This window comes from Gymnoscopelus microlampas (genome assembly GCF_963454915.1).
Source record: "Gymnoscopelus microlampas genome assembly, chromosome: 11".
Lineage (NCBI taxonomy): Eukaryota > Metazoa > Chordata > Actinopteri > Myctophiformes > Myctophidae > Gymnoscopelus > Gymnoscopelus microlampas.
In genome coordinates this window covers 44,189,525-44,211,090 of record NC_139948.1, presented here as the reverse complement: position 1 = coordinate 44,211,090, position 21,566 = coordinate 44,189,525, and the positions used below count along the sequence as shown (strand labels likewise).

The following is a 21,566-nucleotide window of genomic DNA, read 5'->3' as shown; positions in this document are numbered from 1 at the left end:
TCCTTATTTCCCCTCATCTCTCTTTCCTTTCTGATTGTCTTTTCCCTTATCCCGCTGTTTTCTGTCACACCTTCCATCGTCATCTCTTCCCTCTGTTCCACCCCGGTTCTTCTTCCTCCTCTCCTCCTTCAGACCGGGACAAGCCGGCGGTCATCTCCGTCTCTCAGGACTGGGTTCCCATCCTGGACAAGGTGTTTGGGCAGAAGTGGTGCAGCGACATCTGGCAGATCAAAGACGAGCCCCGCAGCGGGAGGGGCGTGGAGGACTCCGGCTCCACCCCCATCTGTGACCTCGAGCCGTCTCCCACCTCCCCGCAGCAGGACCCCCGCTGGACCCCTCTCGAGGACATGGAGGTGCTGTCCCCCGAGGACGACGACGACGTCCTCACAGAGAGACAGAAGCCGCCGACGGGAAGAGGAGGGGAGGCGGCTAGAGCTGGGCCCGCCCTCAGCCCCACAGCGGGTAAGAACTGCTGTAGCAGCAGCAGCAGCAAGGATTCCATCAGACCAGCTCAGTCTAGGCCAGTGATTCTCACCCTGTGGGCAGAGGATGTTGCAAGTGGGCCCCCAGCTAATTGGCAAAACACTAAGACTGTAATGTTAAACCCATTGAGACCTGAAGCCGATTCTACATGTCTCCTAAATCTCAACAGTTTTCTGAAAAACGTTTGTTTCTATATCAGTGGTGCTCCATCTTTTTCATGTCAAGGACCCCCAAAATTATATGTATTTGGCCGCGGACCCCCATCAAAATATTTTGTTCCAGGGACACCCAGAAGCAAAGATTTGAGTTAAAAATGTTAAAAATATATATATTCAAAGATTTGCACACATTTTCACGATTTTTCAAAAATAGCAGATCTACAAGCTCGTAGCGCGGCACTCCGCACTATGAGCTTGTATATCTGCTATTTTTGAATAGCCCAAAGTGTAAAATAAGGCTTTTTAGCTCAAATCTAAAAATGAGACAGTTCCAGGTAACATAAAAAAATTACGTCATGGAATTTTTCTATACAACTTTGAAAAATGAGTTTTCATTGCGATAGCGATAAATAGGAACTTAATGTTTAGTTTCATTGATACAAGCCGGAACATGATACAATGCCATTTGGCTGCCGTGTTAAGCGGTCATATGGGTGGGCCGCTAACACTTTAAAAATGTTCAAGTGGGCCCTGACCCAGAAGAGGTTGAGAACCACTGGTCTAGGCACACTACCACGGCTGAATTGGTCAGCACCAAGACTAACCGTCAGAATAAACATCTATAAGAGTATAATTGACCTGTAATATGCCGTTTTTTCTGAAGAATGTTTAGTTTTCACCGTTGCTACACTATAAAACAAGTGTGAACCCACAGTCATGTCCTCAGCAGTTATGCCAAATATCTCGGTAGCGATACAATACAGGTATGCCACTTTGTCCATATTGTGCATCCCCAGCGTGCGAGGCACATGTACCCCCTCCAGTAGCACCTAGATGAAGAAGTTTCTTCCTGCAGGAAACCCTGAGTACCGTAGTAATGGTGGCATTAGTTAACACCAGTAGTATTGGCACTAGTAACATCAGAAGTAGTACTACTAGTAGCATTAGGAACACCAGTAGTACTAGTAGCATTGGGAACACCAGTAGTACTAGTAGCATTAGGAACACCAGTAGCACTAGTAGCATTAGGAACACGAGTAGCACTAGTAGCATTAGGAACACCAGTAGTTGTAGTAGCATTAGGAACACCACCAGTAGCAGCAGCAGCAGCAGCAGCAGCAGTCTCACATAGCCAGAGGATCGGAGATCTCTGCTTACAGATACCGATCTGGTGACACCTAGATTCACTGTAGTGGCTAAAACTGATTTTATTTCCCCCCCTCTTTTTTTTTTAAAGAAATACCTGCAGAACCAATGCCAAGACTTAAGGGTGGTTCCATCCTATTTGGACGGTGATAGGTTTTGTTTATAAAGCAGTGGGCATAGGTTTTACTGCAGCTGTTTTTTCTGTTGTTCTAGCCAAGACATTGAATGTAGATGTATCGGTAGGTGGATATTGGCAATCGTCTGGCTACGCAAGACTACAGTAGTAGCAGCAGCAGCAGTAGTAGTAATGGCAGTAGCACCTGTTGTAGTAGAAGTAAGTTCCATTAGTAACAGTAGTAGTGTGTGTGTGCTGCAGCAACATCAGTAATTGTTGAATTTCAGAATTGAAGTAATTGTGGCTTGGGTAAGTATTTAGAGTTAAAGTAATTATGGCTTGGATGAGCATTTAAGCAATTATGGCTTGGATACGCATTTAGATTTGATGTGATTATGGCTTGGAAATGTGTTCAGAATGTTGTCAAGGAGACTGCCGTGTAGAAGTTTGATTTGTTAAGAGACGCAAAGACAATACTCCCAAGGTTTTGTTATTGACCTGAGCTTCTCCTATGTCTGCTTTTGGAAAAAAGGAGAACATTGCTGTCTTTAGCATTTCTCTTGGGGAGGTAAGGAAGTGCAACTGAGAGGGAGACGGCGTAGAGGAGCTTCAGCAGGAAGACAGCAGGGTTACAGGTTAGCTGGGTTAGATGTAGGTCCTGAGATAAGGGATATTACCACTAGAGCACAGGTCATGGTGGATTGTGCAATCCCCCTGTCTCTCTCTCTTACTCTCGTTCCACTTAAAGGCCACAGACAGAATGACATTTGATTCTGCACATTTAAAGTTGCACTAGGCAAGTTTCTTTGTGTTCATTTTTGTTTAAATTAGTAGATTCTTCATTAGATTCAGACGACTAACAACAAGTTGAATGCTCTGGAGAAAAACAAGGAAAAAAGGGGGAGTAAAATCTGGTCTCTGTAACTCTTCCAAGGCCCCTTCTAAAAATAATAAAGTATTTGTCAGACCTCACTGTGCCCGGTATTGACTAACCAATCAGGACGCCTCTCCTCCCAAGTAAAGGATGAGTCATCAACATTTTTAAAATGTTTTCCAGATAAATAGAAACTTTAACATGACTACCCATACAAAACCACTTAAGTATCATTGTTGGGACAGATACTGGCATATATACTGTAGATGATGTTCAGCGCAAGATATTATGTTTTAAACATAATAAAAACCCTGCTCAGCCACTGTTGAAATGCCTCTCTGAAATCAAATCCTGGATGAACACAAACTTTCTCACCCTGAACGAAAGCAAGACCGAAGTCATCATTTTCAATAACAACCCTAGCTTACCCATCACCCCACTCGGCCCCCTCAGCGTTAACATCCGTTCTTCAGTCAAGAGTCTCGGTGTCATCTTTGATAACAACCTCAAATTTGACAAACACATTAGTTCTGTGGTCAAGGCTAGCTTTTTTCAGCTTAGGCTCTTAGCCAGGGCAAAGGCCTATCTACCCCGTATCGACCTTGAAAGAGTCATCCACGCTTTTATCTCAACTAGATTAGATTATTGTAATTCTCTCTATGCAGGCATTGACCAGTCAGCCATCAGACGCCTTCAGCTTGTCCAGAACGCCGCCGCTCGCCTCCTCACCAGCACCAATAGGCGGGACCATATCACCCCAGTCCTCGCCTCCCTTCACTGGCTCCCTGTCCGCTTTAGAATTGATTTTAAGATTTTAGTGTTTGCTTTTAAAGCCCAATATGACCTGTCCCCTCCTTATTTAGCTACATTGATTTCTCCGCACGTCCCAACAAGAGCCCTTAGATCGGCCAATCTCTCTCTCCTGATTGTGCCCGACACACATTTCAGGACCAGAGGAGATCGTGCGTTTGCCGCGGCCGGTCCCAACCTCTGGAATGCCCTGCCGTTCCATGTTCGTTCTGCCCGCTCTCTGACGACTTTTAAATCCCTATTAAAGACTCATTTTTACTCTATTGCTTTCAACTCAATTTAACTTGTAGCCTACGACGTAGATGATGTTCCCATGTACTGTTTATTGTATTTTACATGTTGCTCTTTTATATATTGTAGTAATGTAATGTCTATGTTATTTGCTCTGAAATGTGAAGCACTTTGGTTCGACCTTGGAAGATGTAAATGTGCTATACAAATAAAGTTTGATTTGATTTGATTTGATTTAAACAAACGTACACATTGATTTTTATTAGTGCCCAACCAATATCTGTTTGGCTGATATATCAGCTGACTTACTAACAACACAATTTGTTCATTTGTACATTATATGTTTACTTGTTTGCTTGTTCTTTGTATAAGTTAAATGTTCTTTCCATAATTGAAGTTTAAAAGGATATTTCACTTTCAAACATGTTTGGGGTCATCTTAGTCTCGCATAGTCAGACAACTATTTCACAATCTCCGAATGCTATATAGAGTCTGGAACTACACCTCCTGAATGCTACAGTATAATAGAGTCTGGAACTACACTTCCTGAATGCTACAGTATAATAGAGTCTGGAACTACACTTCCTGAATGCTACAGTCTATAGAGTCTGGAACTACACCTCCCGAAATCCGAGAGAGAATATATTTTATAATATCTTTACATTTTATTTTTTAATTTCCATTTCTGCTAAGCAGCAAGCTATATATACTTAGATAATTTAGATTCATATTAGGATAGATTTGCACGACTGTAAAGACGCAACGGAAGTGGGGAGGAGGCTTCACATCCGCTTTATATTTTAATCATGATCAGAGCTTCCGAGTCCCAGACTGTATGACCGGAAACATTTGAGAATTGTGGGAGGCAACAGTCTGGCCACGCAAGACTAGGGTCATTTTAACGTCTACTCACATATATGTGAGCATCCCAGACACAGACAGTTACGTTTTTTCCCAAAATAATTATGAAAAATAAATGAAAAAACATGGCCCCCTCACGCATTAGAAGGACAATATCAGTCACCAGAACCAAGGACGGGTCTTTTCAATGAGTCTAACATGGTTAAAATGGAATTACAATGGGTTTATATAGGAATGGGGCGTGTCTGATAAAATTAATATCCATGTATATAAATGCTGAATCAAGGAACTTCAAAACTGTCTGGGGTGCTCACAAAAACGTGAGTAGACGATAAAATGACCCCAAACTTGTTTGAAAGTGAAATATCCCTTTAGTATACAGTATATACTTCATTTAAAAATGTTTATCTATCAAAACGTTATTTGCATTTCAAGTTTTTCAAACTGATTGTTTTAAAGATATTGCACTTTTTTTTTTTCTTTCACAAAATATTGGACAAACCATCGGTAATAGAGAGGAGACTCTCATTGAATTGGGATCAGCATTGGACCCAGAAATCTGGCATTGGATCTGGCTCTAATAATAAAGGTATCTATCTATCTAATTTAGATTTCATGGTGCCTTTAACCACTTGAACCGCAGCATCCATATTCTGGGGGAACATTTGCCAAAAATAGCCGATAAGGTGAAGACAAAAAAATAAAAGAGGCCCAAGTACAGAGCCAACTCAGGTCAAGTTTACCAAGTCTAGAGCTTTGGTTCTCAAAGTGGGGTCCGGGGACCCTCAGGGGTCCATTTGACATAGAATCACAATCATTTTAACCACCTTATCCATTTATATGTTGGCTATTCAAAAATAGCAGATCTACAAGCTCACAGCTTGTCACTTTGTGCATCTGGTATTTTTTTTTTTTTTTTACATAAATCTTCTCTTCTGGGGATCCCTGGTACAGAGCCTATTCAGATGGGGGGGTTACGCAACCAAATGGGGGTCCTTAACCCATTGAGACCTGAAGCCGATTCTACATGTCTCCTAAATCTCAACAGTATTCTGAAAAACGTATGTTTCTATATCAGTGGTGCTCAATCTTTTTCATGTCAAGGACCCCCAAAATTATATGTATTTGGCCGCGGACCCCCATCAAAATATTTTGTTCCAGGAACCCCCAGAAGCAACGATTTGAGTTAAAAAATGTTCGCTTTAAAATATATATATATTCAAAGATTTGCACACATTTTGACGATTTTTCAAAAATAGCAGATCTACAAGCTCGTAGCGCGGCACTCGGTGCCGCGCTACGAGCTTGTATATCTGCTATTTTTGAATAGCCCAAAGTGTAAAATAATGCTTTTTTAGCTCAAATCTAAAAATGACACAGTTCCAGGTCTTAATGGGTTAACAAGAAGACGTTTCAGAACCACACAGGTCTAGATGTTGTAAGTGATGAATAATCTTCTCTCTCTCTCTGTGTTCCAGACCTCTCTGGTCATTGTTCGTCTGCCTCCATGCTCCATCGTCTGCTGACGCTGCCCGCTCAGCTGCTGGACGACGACCAGGACAACGCCGACGCCACGGAAACGCTGGCCGCCCTGGCCACGGAGATCGCCAACTGCCGCCGCGAGAGCGCCGCGGCGGAGCCGCCCGACCGCCGCACGACGTACCCGTCACCCATGACCATCAAGGAGGAGGAGGAGGAGGGCGAAGAGGAGGAGGATGGGGGCGAGGAGGAGGAGGAAGACAAAGGGAGGAAGGTGAGGAGTGTTTTCGCCTGTCCGTCGGCTTCCTGCTTTTTGTTTCCCCCATCAGATCCATAAAAGTCCAGCTAGCGTAGCCTCTAGAGCAGTGGTTCTCAAACTTTTTCTTGTCAAGGACCCCCAAATTGATATGTACTTAGCCGTGGACCCCCACCTGAAAATATTTTGTGCCAGGGACCCCCATACAAGATTTGTGTTCAAATTTCAAAGTTTAAAAAAATCACAACAAAATCACAACACTTGTAGATCGTCTATTTTCAAATAGCCAATGTATATCGGGCTCAAGTGGTCAAACTGAATTGAATACAAAATGAACTTGTTTTTTGCTGGGAACCCCCTGGTACCCCCCCAAGGACCCCTGGGGTCCCCGAACCCCACTTTGAGAACCAGTGCTCTAGAATGCCGTGCTTCAACTGCACATTGGCGAATGGTGGTGCTAGAGGAAAAGCCGTCTGGTCACCAATATTAGCTTTTTTCATCCTGGAATCTTTCTATACGTTTTGGATTACCAGCATATGTGGTCTGTGCCTGGCTGGACCGCTAGGCCAGTGGGCACCCTAGATCTGTTACTTTTGATTCCTTTTGTGTAACGCAGTAGTATGATTTTATTTAATTATATGATTTAATTTACGAGAGAACACAAAAGGTTAAAATATGGAGATAAGGGGTTTCTAGCCCAACTGCAACCATATCTTGCTTGAAAAGTTTGGCCTGAGGGTCTCTCTCCACGTCATCTTTAGACGAGCCCCCCGCCGGTGTCTCCAGTCATCTCCATTCTCCATACACCTGCCCAGATGCACCAGCATCTTTCCTTAGCCGGGTGGTGGTCAGGGTTGCCAGATCTGCCTATTATAATTTCCCCGCAAGATTTTATTTGAAAATAGCCGATCTACAAGCTCGCGACGCGTTGTGAGCTTGTAGATCTGCTATTTTCAAATAGCTGATGTATATGTTAAAGTGCTCTTGTGGCCCATAGTCGCTTCTTTTGGGCTGGTTTTCCTAGACCTGGTTGCTTGTTTCTCTCACAGAATCTGGCAACACTGGTGGCGTTAGACGATAGGTCATGGGGTCACTCAACAGTACCCGTAGTGCTGCAACTATTGATTATTTTCTTAGCAATTATTCCATCAGTTACTTTTTCGATTAATTGAATGAAAAAGAAGCTAATTAAAAAAACGCTGAAAAAAATAAAATAAATTATAATAATAATTATTATTTCTTTTATATATATCAACAAATCAACCCCCCCCCCCCAAATTCGACCTCTGCAATTGGCGCCCCCTGGTGACTCCCACCTGTACTGTTCAACCTGCCTCAAGAACATGACGTCACAGTTGTTTTGTAGTGATGGGCCCAACCAACGCATCACTCTCCTATCCCAGTCAATTAGAAACACCTGTAAATATCATGCAATCTAACTATATAAATGGCGAGCAACTTCCGCACCCTCGGTGGTGACACCCCACAGCTCTGTTATCGGATAAACAACGCACCGCCAGACCACATGTCGCCTACTGACTCGCCACGGCGGCCGCACTGAATTTACGCCTCGCGTAGGGGACATCTCACTGTTCACTACACCTTTTCCACCGCGCAACATAATTAATTCTACTCACCAAATGTCGGACAAAACGGAAGGGGAGGCAGCTTCGTACCGTTTACCGTGCGCACGACCTCATCACCACAACACCAGGCAGCCGCTGCGGGGGTTTTTTCCTCTTTTTCCAAACTTTTTTTTTGGTCACCATTTTCTCCAGGCACCATTTCTGGTGTAACGTCGGGTGTTTCTTTTCACCAGCCAATCACCTTTCACGTTGCCACGTCCGTTGCCACGTCGCGCTGACGTACGCTAAACAAGCGCTGCCGTGCGCACAATGCAAACGAGCCCAAAGGCGCGCAAAAATAAGCCGACCATTGCTTACACACAAAGTCAGACCTGGCAACGCAGCCTACGCCAATCATGTGTGAGAGATCTACAAGCTATGGGGCAGAGACGCCACCGTATCTTAGCAACAACTACAGCGCTCACTCTCATTGGTCGTGTCACGCTAACAGCAGTCTCCAGACAATGGCATCGCAGACAGCTTGCTGTTACTGCTGTAGCCATCACAGGCAGTTGCAGCACGACGGACAGGGCGCTGTGATAGCTGCCATGTCGCTAACGCTAACCTGGTTGTCATGCCTGCAGCGGCTGTGCAATCACTTTGTCAACAATGCACGTTCGTGTGGTGAATGTCTATATTGCTGCTCAGTTCGTCCATTGTAGATGGTGTATGTTTGTGTGTGTCTTCTGGAGAACTATGTAGCCCCCCCCCCCCAAATACACGTACTCACAACAACACCAGGCGGCCGCCATCTTGCAGAAAGGGCTGCCATTCGCCAGCTTTCAGAAAAACAAGCAACCACCTTCATATTTTTTTTTTTTTTTTTTTTTTTTCCTTTTGGAAATTTTCATCCCACGATTTCCGCGCGGACCACCAGGGGGTCCGCGGACCCCCTGGTGGTCCGCGAAACATACAAAATATAATTTCTTCTACTTATTTTTCATCATTTTGTAACTTTTACATTACACTTTCTTACAATTTTTTTTTTTTTCCCCTTTTTGCAAATGTTACTTAGACAATTTGTCTACCCCCATATACACACGCCCACGCGGGCCCCGTGCGCGTACATGCCTCTAACAGCCATAATCCCCATCTATACTGCCCACTCTGTGCTGCAGCTACACGGATACAGACACAGGGACACGGAGGGACCAACAAAGCAAAGCCCTGTGCGCGGCTGGGGTTGAGGGGGGCGTAGCCCCCCGAAACTCTAGTTAATAATAATAATAAACTTTGTCTGTATGGCACTTTTTAAAGCGGTTAAAAGGCGCTTCACTCAGCAAAGGAAAAACTGTGCGAGACCTAATAGAAGAGGCATGAAAGTATAAATAAGTGTGTGAGAAGAAACATAGAGCATAAATAGATAAGAACACAAAGACAGACTTACCTGTAATCAGGAAGTAAAATTAAGTCTATAATAACGGTGTGTTTTGAGAAGTGATTTAACCCATTAAGACCGGGAACGCATCACTGTGTCACTTTCTAGATTTCTTTGGCTATTTTTTTAAAAACAAAATCGTGAAAATGTGTGCAAATCTTTGAATATATATATATATACATTTTTAACTCAAATCTTTGCTTCTGGGGGTCCCTGGAACAACATATTTTGAGATGTGGGGGATCCGGGGACAAATACCTATAAGCTATAAGCTCACACACATGGCACCATGATATGAGGTTTTAGAACTGCTTTTTAAAATATGTATGTTTTTATTCTGAACATTTTTTAAATATAGAAAAAAGATATAAGATAAGATATATATAGAATGATATGCCCAAAAATAGAGATGGAAAGTGCTTAAAAGTAATCAATAGAATCTTGAGCTGTTTTCTAAAACACAGGCTAAAATTGGTGTAATGATTAAAATGAATGTGTATTGTTGTATTCATTATGTAACTGTGCGTTTTTGTTTTGCTCTCTCTCTCTCCGTCTCCAGAAGAAGAGGAGGAGAGTGTGGTTGGAGTGTGAGGAGTGCGGCCGGAGGTTCAGCCGCGCCTCTCTCCTCAAGGCCCACCGCCAGACGCACGGCGGGGGGGATGCCGTCGGCATGGAAACCTCCGCCCCCTCCCCCCCCACGCACCACGTTGCCGCGCCGACGACGGTCTCGTCGTCGTCGTCGTCGGGGCTGCGGTGCTCGGAGTGCGGGAAGCGCTTCTCCTCGGCCTCCCGTCTGCACGGCCACCTGCGCACCAATCACCCCGGGAAACGACCCTGAGCGAATGCAGCAACAGAACCGACTTCAGTAAAGACAGAAACGTATACAAAACCCGGGTGACTTGACAAAGAAAAAAGAAACGACTTCAGCTAAAACACAGAACGGAACACCGGCAGGATCAACCTCAACAGATCTGAACCCAGGTCAGCAGAACAGATTACTCAGAACAAGAATGCAGTTTGAACCAGTTGTAGACGTAACGGAATCAGAACCGAGGATCAGGACTCGGCACACGAGAAAACAGGCAGGAAACCCCCCCCCCCTATGGTCCATACAGAACGGAATAAAACCCAGTCGAGACAGAACTGATCTGGGACCAGAACAGAGGAGAAACCGGATCATAGACCGGAATGCAGTGGAACTGGACGCCGGCGTAAAGTACAGAATTAAAAACAAAACGGAAAACTGAAATGGGCAGGGAAATCTTAAAAGGATCAGGACCAAACCCGGGTCGACGGATCAGAACACAGCGCACGACGTTGAAGGGAACAGAACTAATTGGAAGAGAAAAGAGGGACATCAAACAGAACAGAACCGTGTGGAACAGAAAACGGCAGAATGATCTCACAAGACGGAGAGCTCAGTACTTCGTTCTCACGCCGCGGAGGTAAATCAGGTTAACTCGGAACACAGGAAAACTGGACTCGCATTAAGAAGAACTGAACCAAGTCCCAATTAGAAGTTGACAACAGAATGAGATTAGTCACGAAAATAGACATCAGAGACTTTTCTCAAACAACAGGTTTATCGTGGACACCTGCAGCCTGGAAGTAATGCAGTCCAAGATGTTACTGTTAAGCTCAGAGCATAATGCTAAAAACACAGTTCAGCTGTTGTTTCTTTTGGGTTCAATGCAAAGCCTCAGAACACAGGCACATTGAGATGGGACCAGAATATGGATCCACAAAACGAACCAAACAGATCGAGGGCTGAAACGGGATCACCCAAAGGCCTAAAAGAAAAAAAGCAGAACGGAACCGGAATGGGTGAGTCAACAACAGCAGGACAGGACTGAGACTGAGCCAACAGAACCTCTTCCTAGAATTCACAAGGAACCACGCGGGTTGCAGGTCAGCATAAATTCACACAGGGCGGTCAGATGTCAACATATCGGTTGCACGGCAGCAGCATATATAACTGGACTGGTCTAACCAAACAGCTCCAGAGATCCCCAGGGAACCAAAGGAACGGAACAGAACTCTGTTGTTTTAAAAGAAAAGGGACACAAAGCGTTCCACAGAACCAAAAGGAAAAGGTTGAAAAATACCACGGAAAAGAATGGGAACCAGAACTCACAGAACGCCAGGAAGGACAGAATGCAGCCCAGCAGGGAACTGCAGTTCGGACCAGATCACTTCTGCAGAACCACTGGAAGACAGTAAGGAACCAAGCAATGGAACGAACACGGAACACTGGACCACAGTGCAACATAGCCTAACATGGGGGAACACAACACAACAGAACACAATACAACAGACTGGGCACAATATGAACATATAATTATCCAATACCGGGAATTGATCAGAACACGATACAGTTCAATAGAAGCCATTGACATGAAACAGGACAGGACTTTATTTGGACAGACTTTTAAACAGGTGGCAAATCATGGGTCTATATATGCTTAGACCCAGATCAAACAAAACTCAACAAGACAGAAGTTAGAACAGACGCACACAAACACACACCCATACGCACATACACAGCCCTCTCTGGGCAGACTGGACTAATTACACCATCCTGCTGTACAGAAACCGTTTTCACTCCTTTAAAATCTCCACCTGGATGTCAATGAATCTCTACATCAACCCAGTTAAAAAAGGATTAGGGAGGGAAATGAACACCAGCCAAATGCAGGGGAATATCCTCCCCACTGCCAGTCACATAAGAGGGAGACCAGCCATCATTTTTGGCTCTAAAAATCTAGTTGGCTGGTAGAAAAATAAAAGCGGCTGGTGAATTTTGGGGGATGTAGCAGCAGCCTCTGTGGCCGGTGGATTTTCTTTTCTTCCCTGCCCTGGGATCGTAGTTTTGTAGTTGTAGTTTTTGTAGTCTCTTTTAATTGTATAAATCTGTACAGCATGGACCTAGCAATGTAGTCGAAGTGGTCACTTACCAATGAAGTGACCTTGTTTATTTTCTACCAATTTCATTTTGACCTTGTTTTTAAGTGGCCTTTATGATTTTCTCAAAAGGAACAGACTATCTCTCTCTCTCTCTCTTTTTTTTTTTCTTTTTTACATGTTTTGGATTATTGTCAAGTGCATTTTCTTCGTATTTTTACATTTTTGGATTGTCGTCACGGGGATTTTTCTGCTTTTTATTTTAGTTGTTTTACATGGACGATGGGGCATCGTTTCCTCTGTGCCCAACCGGCGATCGGACCCCAGAGCCTTGTACAGACAAGAAAAAACACACAAAAAAAACAAACTGAACTGAACTGCTCAACGTGCATCTTCTTTGTGCATCAGTGGCGTTTTTAAGGATTCATTGAATGTGAACCTTTTTTTTTTTTTTGTTAGACCGTTTCTACCTTTGCAATTTTATATTGTTGTATAACTTCAGAAGGGACTGATCAAACCTTAAGTCTGGAGAAAGAGGGAGAACAGAAGAATAACAAACGGAATGAAAGAGAAAAAGGAGAACGATGCCCAGTATGAGCCAGGGTTTAGAGAGCAATTGAAATGACAAGGCGGAAGGAAGACATCATCCCGTTCAATACGGGAACGCATACTGTGTCATTTTACATTTTAGCTCTAACCATTATTTTATACTTTGGCCTATTCAAAAATAGCAGATCTACAAGCTTATAGCGTGGCACTCTGTGTAGCTTGTAGATCTATTTTCTTTTTAGAAAAAACAGGAACATTTGTGCAAATCTTTGAATATATATATGTTTAACTAAAATCTCTGCTTCTGGGGGATTCTACAAAATCTTCTAAATCAGTAAAAAAAAAGAAGGAAATTTAGGTTGCTAGAATATCAGTGGTTCTCAAACTATTTCATGTCAAGGCCCACCCAAACTGATATGCATTTGGCGGCGGACCCCCATCTCAAAATATTTTGTCCCAGGGACCCCCAGGATCTAAAATGACACAGACGCGTTCACGGATTGAAATGGGGTTATTTGGTCTCCTCTTCGATGCACATCGCCAACCAGAATGATGGGGTTTTTCTCTTTTACTTTTTATTCCTCTTTCCTTTGCTTAGTCAGCTCGCTATCAACTACTACCTGTCACTCTCCCCTCAGTATTCTACTTTCATCTCAACACGAATACCTCCTCCACAAACACAGCTATGTGTCTTCTGTTACATTTAGAACCCTCACACGTACAGATCTGCTGGACGGTTTGAAGTGACAGAGGCGCGACCGTCGAGGCACGACACCTGAAATGGTCAGGTGGTTTGTTTTAGCTAGTGGCGATGATGATATCATCAACATGGGACCACGCTCAACAGGTTGGTCTGGTTTAGGAGTTGAGATATTTGGAATGTAAACAAACAATTATCCAATGCCGAAGCCAAAAGCATCCTGATCCAGATCGAATAGCGTGACCAAGGGTTAGCTATAGGCACTTAGACAACATGCTTTTTCTTTATCAAGCCTGGCTTCTTTCAGCGAGACACCAATGATGGACAGTAGTCAACATACTGTAGATTCACTCTGTCTTTGACGACCTGCTATCATCATAACTGCTACTGTATAGGCTTTAGGCAATTCCCATTTCCTCATTTCACACTCAATGCCGGTACTCTGAAGAGATAGTTTCCGAAGGAGGCCAGGCAAACGGAAAGCAAGTTGAGGAAGAGGAAATCATCGGATCGATGATTACGATGCAAGACTTTTAGGTCACGTGACCCACGACCCAGGAAGTGCAGCAATACTACCGTCAGTACCGTGGTAATGTAGGGTTGTTTTGTTTTTGCATCTCTGGATGACTTTAGACGAGCCTGCCTTATATGGGCAGCTCTGCTTCTCCATGATTGGACACTGTTGAGGGAAGGGGCTAGAACAGGAAGGGGAGGGGCCATTCCAGAACAGGAAGGGTTTAGAGGTGGGATTGGTGAAATGGAAGTCTCTAAGATGCTGACAAAATTATGTCATGCTGGTTTTTGTTGTTTTTCCACTCATGGAAAGCCTGTCTGTCACTGTCAGTCAGTCGATTTCTATTTCAAAGGCCTGCTATTTCATCCAGGCTCTATGATTTTATTTTTTGTATTGTAGTGTCTTCCTTGATTTTCAGATTGTGTGTGCCTCTTTGTAGACTCTTCTACAGCTTGTGGCAACACAAAACATGGACTTTGTAGCAGCAGGCAAGCAATACTGTGTGCGTGTGTGCGTGCGTGTATTGTATGTGAACATGTGTATACATTCACCACCATGGCAATGTTTTAGGGAAGCACCCTGAGAGGTGAGAGTGTGTCCTACTTTTGTCATCTCCCTCACAACCCCCCCAAGGAATCTCATTACAACCAATGAAGCTCAACGGCCAGAACAGAGATTCTATTATCTATTGAAATAAGAGGCACATGTGGGGAGCCCTGTGTGGATAATTCACCAGACATTAAAACAAGATGACCCCCCCCCCCTTTCCTCTGCCCTTGCTTCACAGGGTAGTAAACTCCACAGCCTCTACCCCAGTTTCACTGGTAGTGGGTAGTAAGGGCCCTATCTTGCGCGCCGCCTTAGCCCTCATGCCTAAACTTGTAAGCATGTTTTACTATTTTTAAAAACATTTTAAATCAAAAATGTTTAGGCATAAGGGCTAAGGCGGCGTGTAAGATAGGGCCCTCACTGCCTATACCCCTGTTTCACTGGGTAGGAAACCCCACAGCTCAGCCCCAGACCGTGGTTTACCTCATGACAAAATCATGTCTGGACCGCAGGTTTAAGCTATTGTGTAATCATTGTCACCTTTACACCATACCAATGCTCTGTTTGGGTTGGGTTCAAACAGGCCAGTTTTTCTCCCAGTCCCTTTGATGCTTGGAACCAACAAGAAACTATCATGCGTTATTGAATTGAATTCCACAAAGCAATGAATCACATGGACATGCAGGACTGGAACCCAACCCTAGTAATTACGTTTGAGGAATCTCACTGAACCAGAAGAAACACCCTCTCTTCCTTTTATTAATAGCTTAATGGCCCTATAAATTACACGTACATTTGATAAAGTTGTGTATTTAATACACACTGTCAGGTCAGTCCAAACTTTTAAAGGCATCCAAACTAAACTAGTCTGGTTTTCCAAAAGTCTCTCGAGATAAAGTCGTTTTTTGCTAAACAAAAGGACAAGTGCAATTGATGACAGAATTGCCCATCTACATTATTTTACATTGTTTTCCATGTCAACCCGGCTGTTGTCCACTTGGGGAAAGTGTATGTGCTTCACTAGCAAATACAAGTGATTGATATTATTTATCAATGATACCCTCGTATTTGTGAACCTATACAATGGATAATGAAAGTGGTGTGAACCTCATTTAAATAATAACTACAAAGAAACAATGACCGAAGAGCTTTTGTGAAAGCCAGACACATAACGTATGAACACCCTGCACTCCTGTGTGTTTACAGCGCTGCCATGGCGCTCTGCTATCTACTCTCCAAATATTGATGGTGTTTCTTAAGTCAATAATACACCGGCAACATTTTGAGTCAATGTAGCTTGGGATTTATAACTGGGGCAAAAGAAATAATACAAAATCAATGTGGATAATTTGTTAACATTTATTCATCCAGTAAAAGGTTTTTGCTGAGCATACCGGCTATTAGTCAGCATCGACCTAATGTTCATAATAGCTGCAGGTTCCCACCTGATCAAATAAATGCCTGGTGTAACCATGAGCTGCTGCTGCGGGCTGCTACGCTGGAGTTAGTGCCTTGCTCAAGGGGACAGTGCTGGTAGTTTATTGTTAACTACTTTCAATTTGGTGTCCCTTATTCTAGTGATTTAAGGGATGCTCTCACCATTAGTCAATAAACGATTTGCCTACATTACACATTAGGCTGTAATTAGTGCTTCTACATTACCTCAAAACTTTACCTGTGAATTTGTAGCTTTGGTTCTTGTTGCGTTCAGGTCAGATATTACCATTGTATTAATTATGGTTACATGGTCCTTTTGGGTACATTGCAGCATGTGGTTTGGGAACCAACAATATACAGTAGTTAAAAACGGAACAGAACATTGCATGTGAAGTACAATTAACATTTGTCATTCATAATTAAAATAGAGTGGATTTTAAAATATCAAGATGATTAGAAGACTTTATAAGATTTACAGTGAAACGTGAAATGCTGCAACACTGTGGAGAATCTACACACCAGATCAATTTCTAAGTAAGGGTTTTCTTCTGGATGGTGTATTTATTAGATGAGCAAGCAAGGGATTCCGGGTTCCGCCCGCAGAGGTCTGTACTGGCAGGTCCCCTCCAAGCACAGACAACTATCGTGGGCAGGAATGGCCGATCTACAAGCTCACAATGTGTCATGACGTGAGCTTGTAGATCTGCTATTTTTGCAGAATGTTTGCCTGATTATGACACGCCCAAAATTGGGACTCTAGGGTTCGTGCGGTTAAAGGTCTCACTTGACACCGACATTCTTTCATTACATGAAGTCATTGTCTCGTATCGCTGTCTCTTCAGTCAATTCCTCATATTCACGCTGTAGGTTCTACCCTTGAAATCGTCTCTAAACCTCAACCCAAATCTATTCAAGCTTAGCCTAGCTCCTTAGCTCCCCAAACCTTCAACCTCAGCTGCATTGGTAGACGGTTCACTGCGTGACATGAACACCAGCCAAATGTATGGTGAATCTATTGCACCTGAGGAGTTTTATCTATTCTACCATACACCTTGGGCAGGTGTAGGAGTTACATCTATTCTACCACACACCTTGGGCAGGTGTAGTGAACAGTCTCTTTTCTGTTCTATGAAGTAATTTGGCTGTTAATATAATGATGAAGTCACCGTCGGGAATTTGAGTTCATCGTAGTAGCCTGATCTTGTGCGATGGAAGATAATTTAGTTGTTGATTGTAATTGTGGTCGGTGCTGTGTGGCACGTAAAGTGTCATCGATGTGGTTATACGTGAACCAGTTGATTCAGATTTTTTTAATTCCATGTTCAGGTGACAAGGAACTGGATACGACTGTGTGAAATCATTCTAGGTTTTAGAAGACTTGTCACGTTGAACTGCGCCTACTTTCCATTGGAAAAAGAAAATAGCTACGCCTCTCTAAGCCAGTGGTTCTTTTAACCTCCGGTCCTAGTGTGGGCCCATAGATGACTAAATAAATATGTTCTCTTCTGCCAGCTACGCTGTAGTTAGTTGCATTCACCTGATGTCTAAGGTCGACACGGCCCCTGATTAGACAGCTAGAATTAAACCCGATGTGGGTCACCTGGACTAGAGTGGACAAGCTCTGCAGTCTAGACAATAAGTGCTCTTTATTCTTGAGAAAATCACTGGCTTCAGTACAGGCACCACCGCACCTCTTCAATACAAATTAGCATATGCCTGTAGTTAAGCGAACCCTGAGCGGTGCTGAATGACAAATATGTAGGTGACATCTCGGTCTACTTTTCAAAACATATAAATTCATATCGGGTAGATGCGATACGTCACCTTCAAGTTCTCGCCCAGCATTTGCATTCAGACATTGGTGAAGCTAGCTTTTCGCGCTCTCTTTAAATGTCAGTATTTTCTATGTTTTATTGCCTGAGTCTCAGAGGTGACTTGTATTTTGTAAATAACTTTGGCATCATTTTTCTATGACTTTTGGGCTAAAAGAAGGGTGGGATGGATACATAACATACATAGATAGAACAGAAAACACATTGTCATATTGACTTTTATTGAAATGCTCATATTGCTCTACAATGCTTCAGCATGCACAATCGGTTGTATCTCTGATTAGGTTGCTGGTTACTGTGAAAGGCAGAACGTCTTCGTGATAGAATGCTCTAGAACTTTTTAAGAGTTGTGGAAGTTATGTCTCTCTAGGGTCCAGCGATTCCATATGTCCTTACTGGAACTGAACTTTGTCGCCAAGCAATATTAGATGAATCTCTGCTTCCTGGCTGTAGATGTTTGTTGCATGATAACATTAGCCTCTTATTCAACATTGTAGACCATGAGAAAGCACTCGCAACTATTACGCCCGATTTATACTTGGTTGCACGCTGTTGTCGCGCGCCGAACACAGCAGATCTACAAGCTCGCAACATGTCACACTGCGGCACGTTGTGAGCTTGTAAATCAGCTCTCTTCACGCGGCACATGAGTATAAATCGGGCATTAGAGCCATGATGGATTGTATTAGGTGGGGGGGGGGCGTTCTGAGAGACACAATGTTGGCTAAAACTCACATACAGTAATAAGGATGTGTGCACACATGTGCACACACCGCCTTTGGCTAGAAAATAGAAATTTAATTCAGAAGTACCATGACCATCCTGCACGGTAGTAAACCAAACCAGGGCTGCTCTACATCTGAGACTACTTTACAGACGATCAGACAATCTGGACAAAATAGCAAGAGAAAACCTAACATTTTGGTATGTTTGATTCAACATGTTACACACCGGATTATCCTCAAGATGCCTTAAAAAAACACATAGCATATCTTGGCAGGGTCTGGTTTCGTTCACTGATAATGTTTCCCCCCCCCGACATTCAGCCATCCGAACGCTTAACCCTCCAACTGCAGCAACTATAAAATGTATTCCGCTTCAGTCTCTGCTTTGCATTATATGTGAATTACCCAACCGCTTTTCTGCAAATGCCAAGTGTGAACCTGCATTTTTTTTTGTTCCTTTTTTGTTTTGTTTTTAAGTACTGTACTGACTGTGTCTTTACTCCAACGTATTGCACTTTCCATCCCTCTGTCAACTCTACCAATCCACACAATACCTCATTTTGTCGTTTTTTAAAACGGTTGTTATATGTGACACACAGACCTCATTACCTCAATAGTTTTTTTTAAGTCATTGTTATTTGACTACCTGACATGTAGAGTTTTTTGTTTTTGTTGGACAGGCGGGTCTTGGCTTATATTATACAAGAGACAAGGAAAGAAATCATATTTCAAAAGCATGTTGTTTTAGCTGGTTTCAAAAGGCCCAAATGGTCTTGACTGTTGGAACACAAGGTTCTTATTTACAGTACCAATACATTTTCCATAACCAAGCGCTTTGGAAAATGAACGGGCTGCAAGGCATGTAAAGGACATTCAGTCGAATTTCGAACATGAGAATACTCCCCCTGAACAACGGCAGTGTATGTCACCTGTTGTCAAGTCCTCGGTCAAAAAAGCCATAAAGAAGAGAAAAGCACTTGGTTAGAATAGTACAGTCGCCAGGATCAAACAGTTGATAGTAGTTTAGTGTGACATTAGGCTATTGTATTATATATTGGTAAGGAAAGGGATCCAGTAACCACCAGAGACCAGGTGATTGTCGTGACAACAATAATGAATTGTTACAGATGACTACAGAGCCAATCATGTTTACAATCTTGTTGAATTACTTTTTTATTAAACTTTTTTTTTGTGTAATCAAGCCTTAATTATTTCAAGATCAAATTCTTCCTTCAAGTGAAGCAGAAAAAGGGAATTAACGATTGTTATGTACAGTATATGGAACAGAGCCATGAGTATCAGTGAAGTCATACAGACGAAACACTACACTGGACAAACATATCAGATGTATGAAAACGATTTTCCTGTACATCCACTAAAGTTAGGACAGTAGAGGTGTAGCTGAAGGGGAAAAGATGGTGAAGTGGATTGTGCTCCTTGATTCTGCTGAATCTGTATTGAATTAACCAGGTGCTTTTCTCTTCATGCTCTCACCATGTTGGAGGACATTCAAGAAAACGGTCACGAAATGAATCACAAAGCATGTGAACCCGACATTGCTTTAGTAGTGGTTCAAACATCACCAGACACATCAAGATTCCCATGATAGGTTTTATTTTATTTTTTATTTTGTATCTCTTTTTGGCAGTTTCCTGAAAAGTGGTTGTGTGGTTCCCAGAGTACTCCAGCCTCCTCCCAAAGCGATGTCAGAGGTTTGAAAATGATCAGAATAGGGATGATCTGTCACACCTTATACAAATTACGAATGAGGGAATTAAAGGGATTTTTTTCCCCCTACTGACACAGGGAACCGTGTTGAATGATTATATTCAAATCCAGAATTATTTTTATTTATTTCTACTCCAGTTGTGATACTGGTGAATTTAATTACCCTAAAGTCTAAAGTGTTTTATTTCTTTTTTTTATTAATCTTGTTTTTTTCTGAAATATGCCCTTTTTGTAATTTGGGACTCTTAAACTAAGCTAGACCTGCCAAATTCTAAGGGCCTAGCTTGGTCTCTGACCTCTGAATCTCTGATCAAGGCTGGGTCCATTCTACTTTTCTGTCAGTCCATTCCAGAAAACACCGTAGATTTCACCGCAATCTTTTTGCTTTTAGAAGTACTTTCTGGATCTAAGAGTCCCATAGTAAAATTAAAAAGAAAAACAAATATATATTTTTTAATGCTTTAACGTTTAACCCTTGACCTTTTTGTAACAGAAGTCATGTTGATTGTTAGTTTATTGCCAAATGCTTACACCAGAAGCACCGTGACGAATGGATGCTCCTGTAAATGTGAGCTACTCTTCTCACAGTGGAATTATTTTGTTTACTCGCTCAGTAGTTGCATGTCCGGAATGGACTATCTTAAATAGGAATGGTGTCCAGCCATGAGTCTTCTTCCCTTGTGCCGCCCCATGTTGAGAACATGAGTGCAAGTCTGAATGTCATTCATGCCAAGTTAAAACTGTCATGATAATATGATTATTATGTAGGCAAATGGTGATGTTTTTTTCTTACCTGTTTTAGAAGTTGAGACTGGGTACTTTAAATGTTAGTCAAATAAACCAATAAATGTTAACAACTTCCCAATTGTCTGTTTTCTATGTGTCTTGTGGCATTGCTTTATTCTAAAAGCCTGCCTGGTACATACTCCTTTGAGTATGAACATACTAGTAGTAGAATATGAACATACTCCTTTGAGTATGTACCAGTCTTAAGATGTCGCAGCCTTTCCTTTTGACTGCACACTGATATCACATTTTAAGAATAACATGTTCAGTCAATACGGCTGTAGTACTGAAGATGGGTCTTTGTCTTGACCACAATTTGGTGGTCTTGGTGTCGCCAGCAATTTGTTTCACTTGGTCTTCACTCTGCCTCTGACCAAAAGGAAATCCTGAATCCACTTGATTTAAGACTGAGAGTTTCTCCTTAAGCCT

At 42.7% G+C, this 21,566-nt stretch overlaps 1 protein-coding gene across 2 annotated transcripts in view; it reads left to right on the top strand.

Annotated features, from left to right (window-relative positions):
- Positions 1–21,194, top strand: part of LOC311056338 (uncharacterized protein) — a 50,906-nt gene extending 29,712 nt beyond the window's left edge. The window contains exons 3-6 of one of the 2 annotated variants that reach the window (XM_084072898.1): positions 133–462; positions 5,193–5,267; positions 6,157–6,431; positions 9,976–21,194. In XM_084072898.1, coding sequence (XP_083929024.1) covers positions 133–462; positions 5,193–5,267; positions 6,157–6,431; positions 9,976–10,254 — 959 coding nt within the window. In that variant the 3' untranslated portion in view covers positions 10,255–21,194. The remainder of the gene's footprint in view (positions 1–132; positions 463–5,192; positions 5,268–6,156; positions 6,432–9,975) is intronic. The other variant, XM_084072899.1, reaches the window with a different exon arrangement.
- The last annotated feature ends 372 nt before the right edge of the window (positions 21,195–21,566 follow it).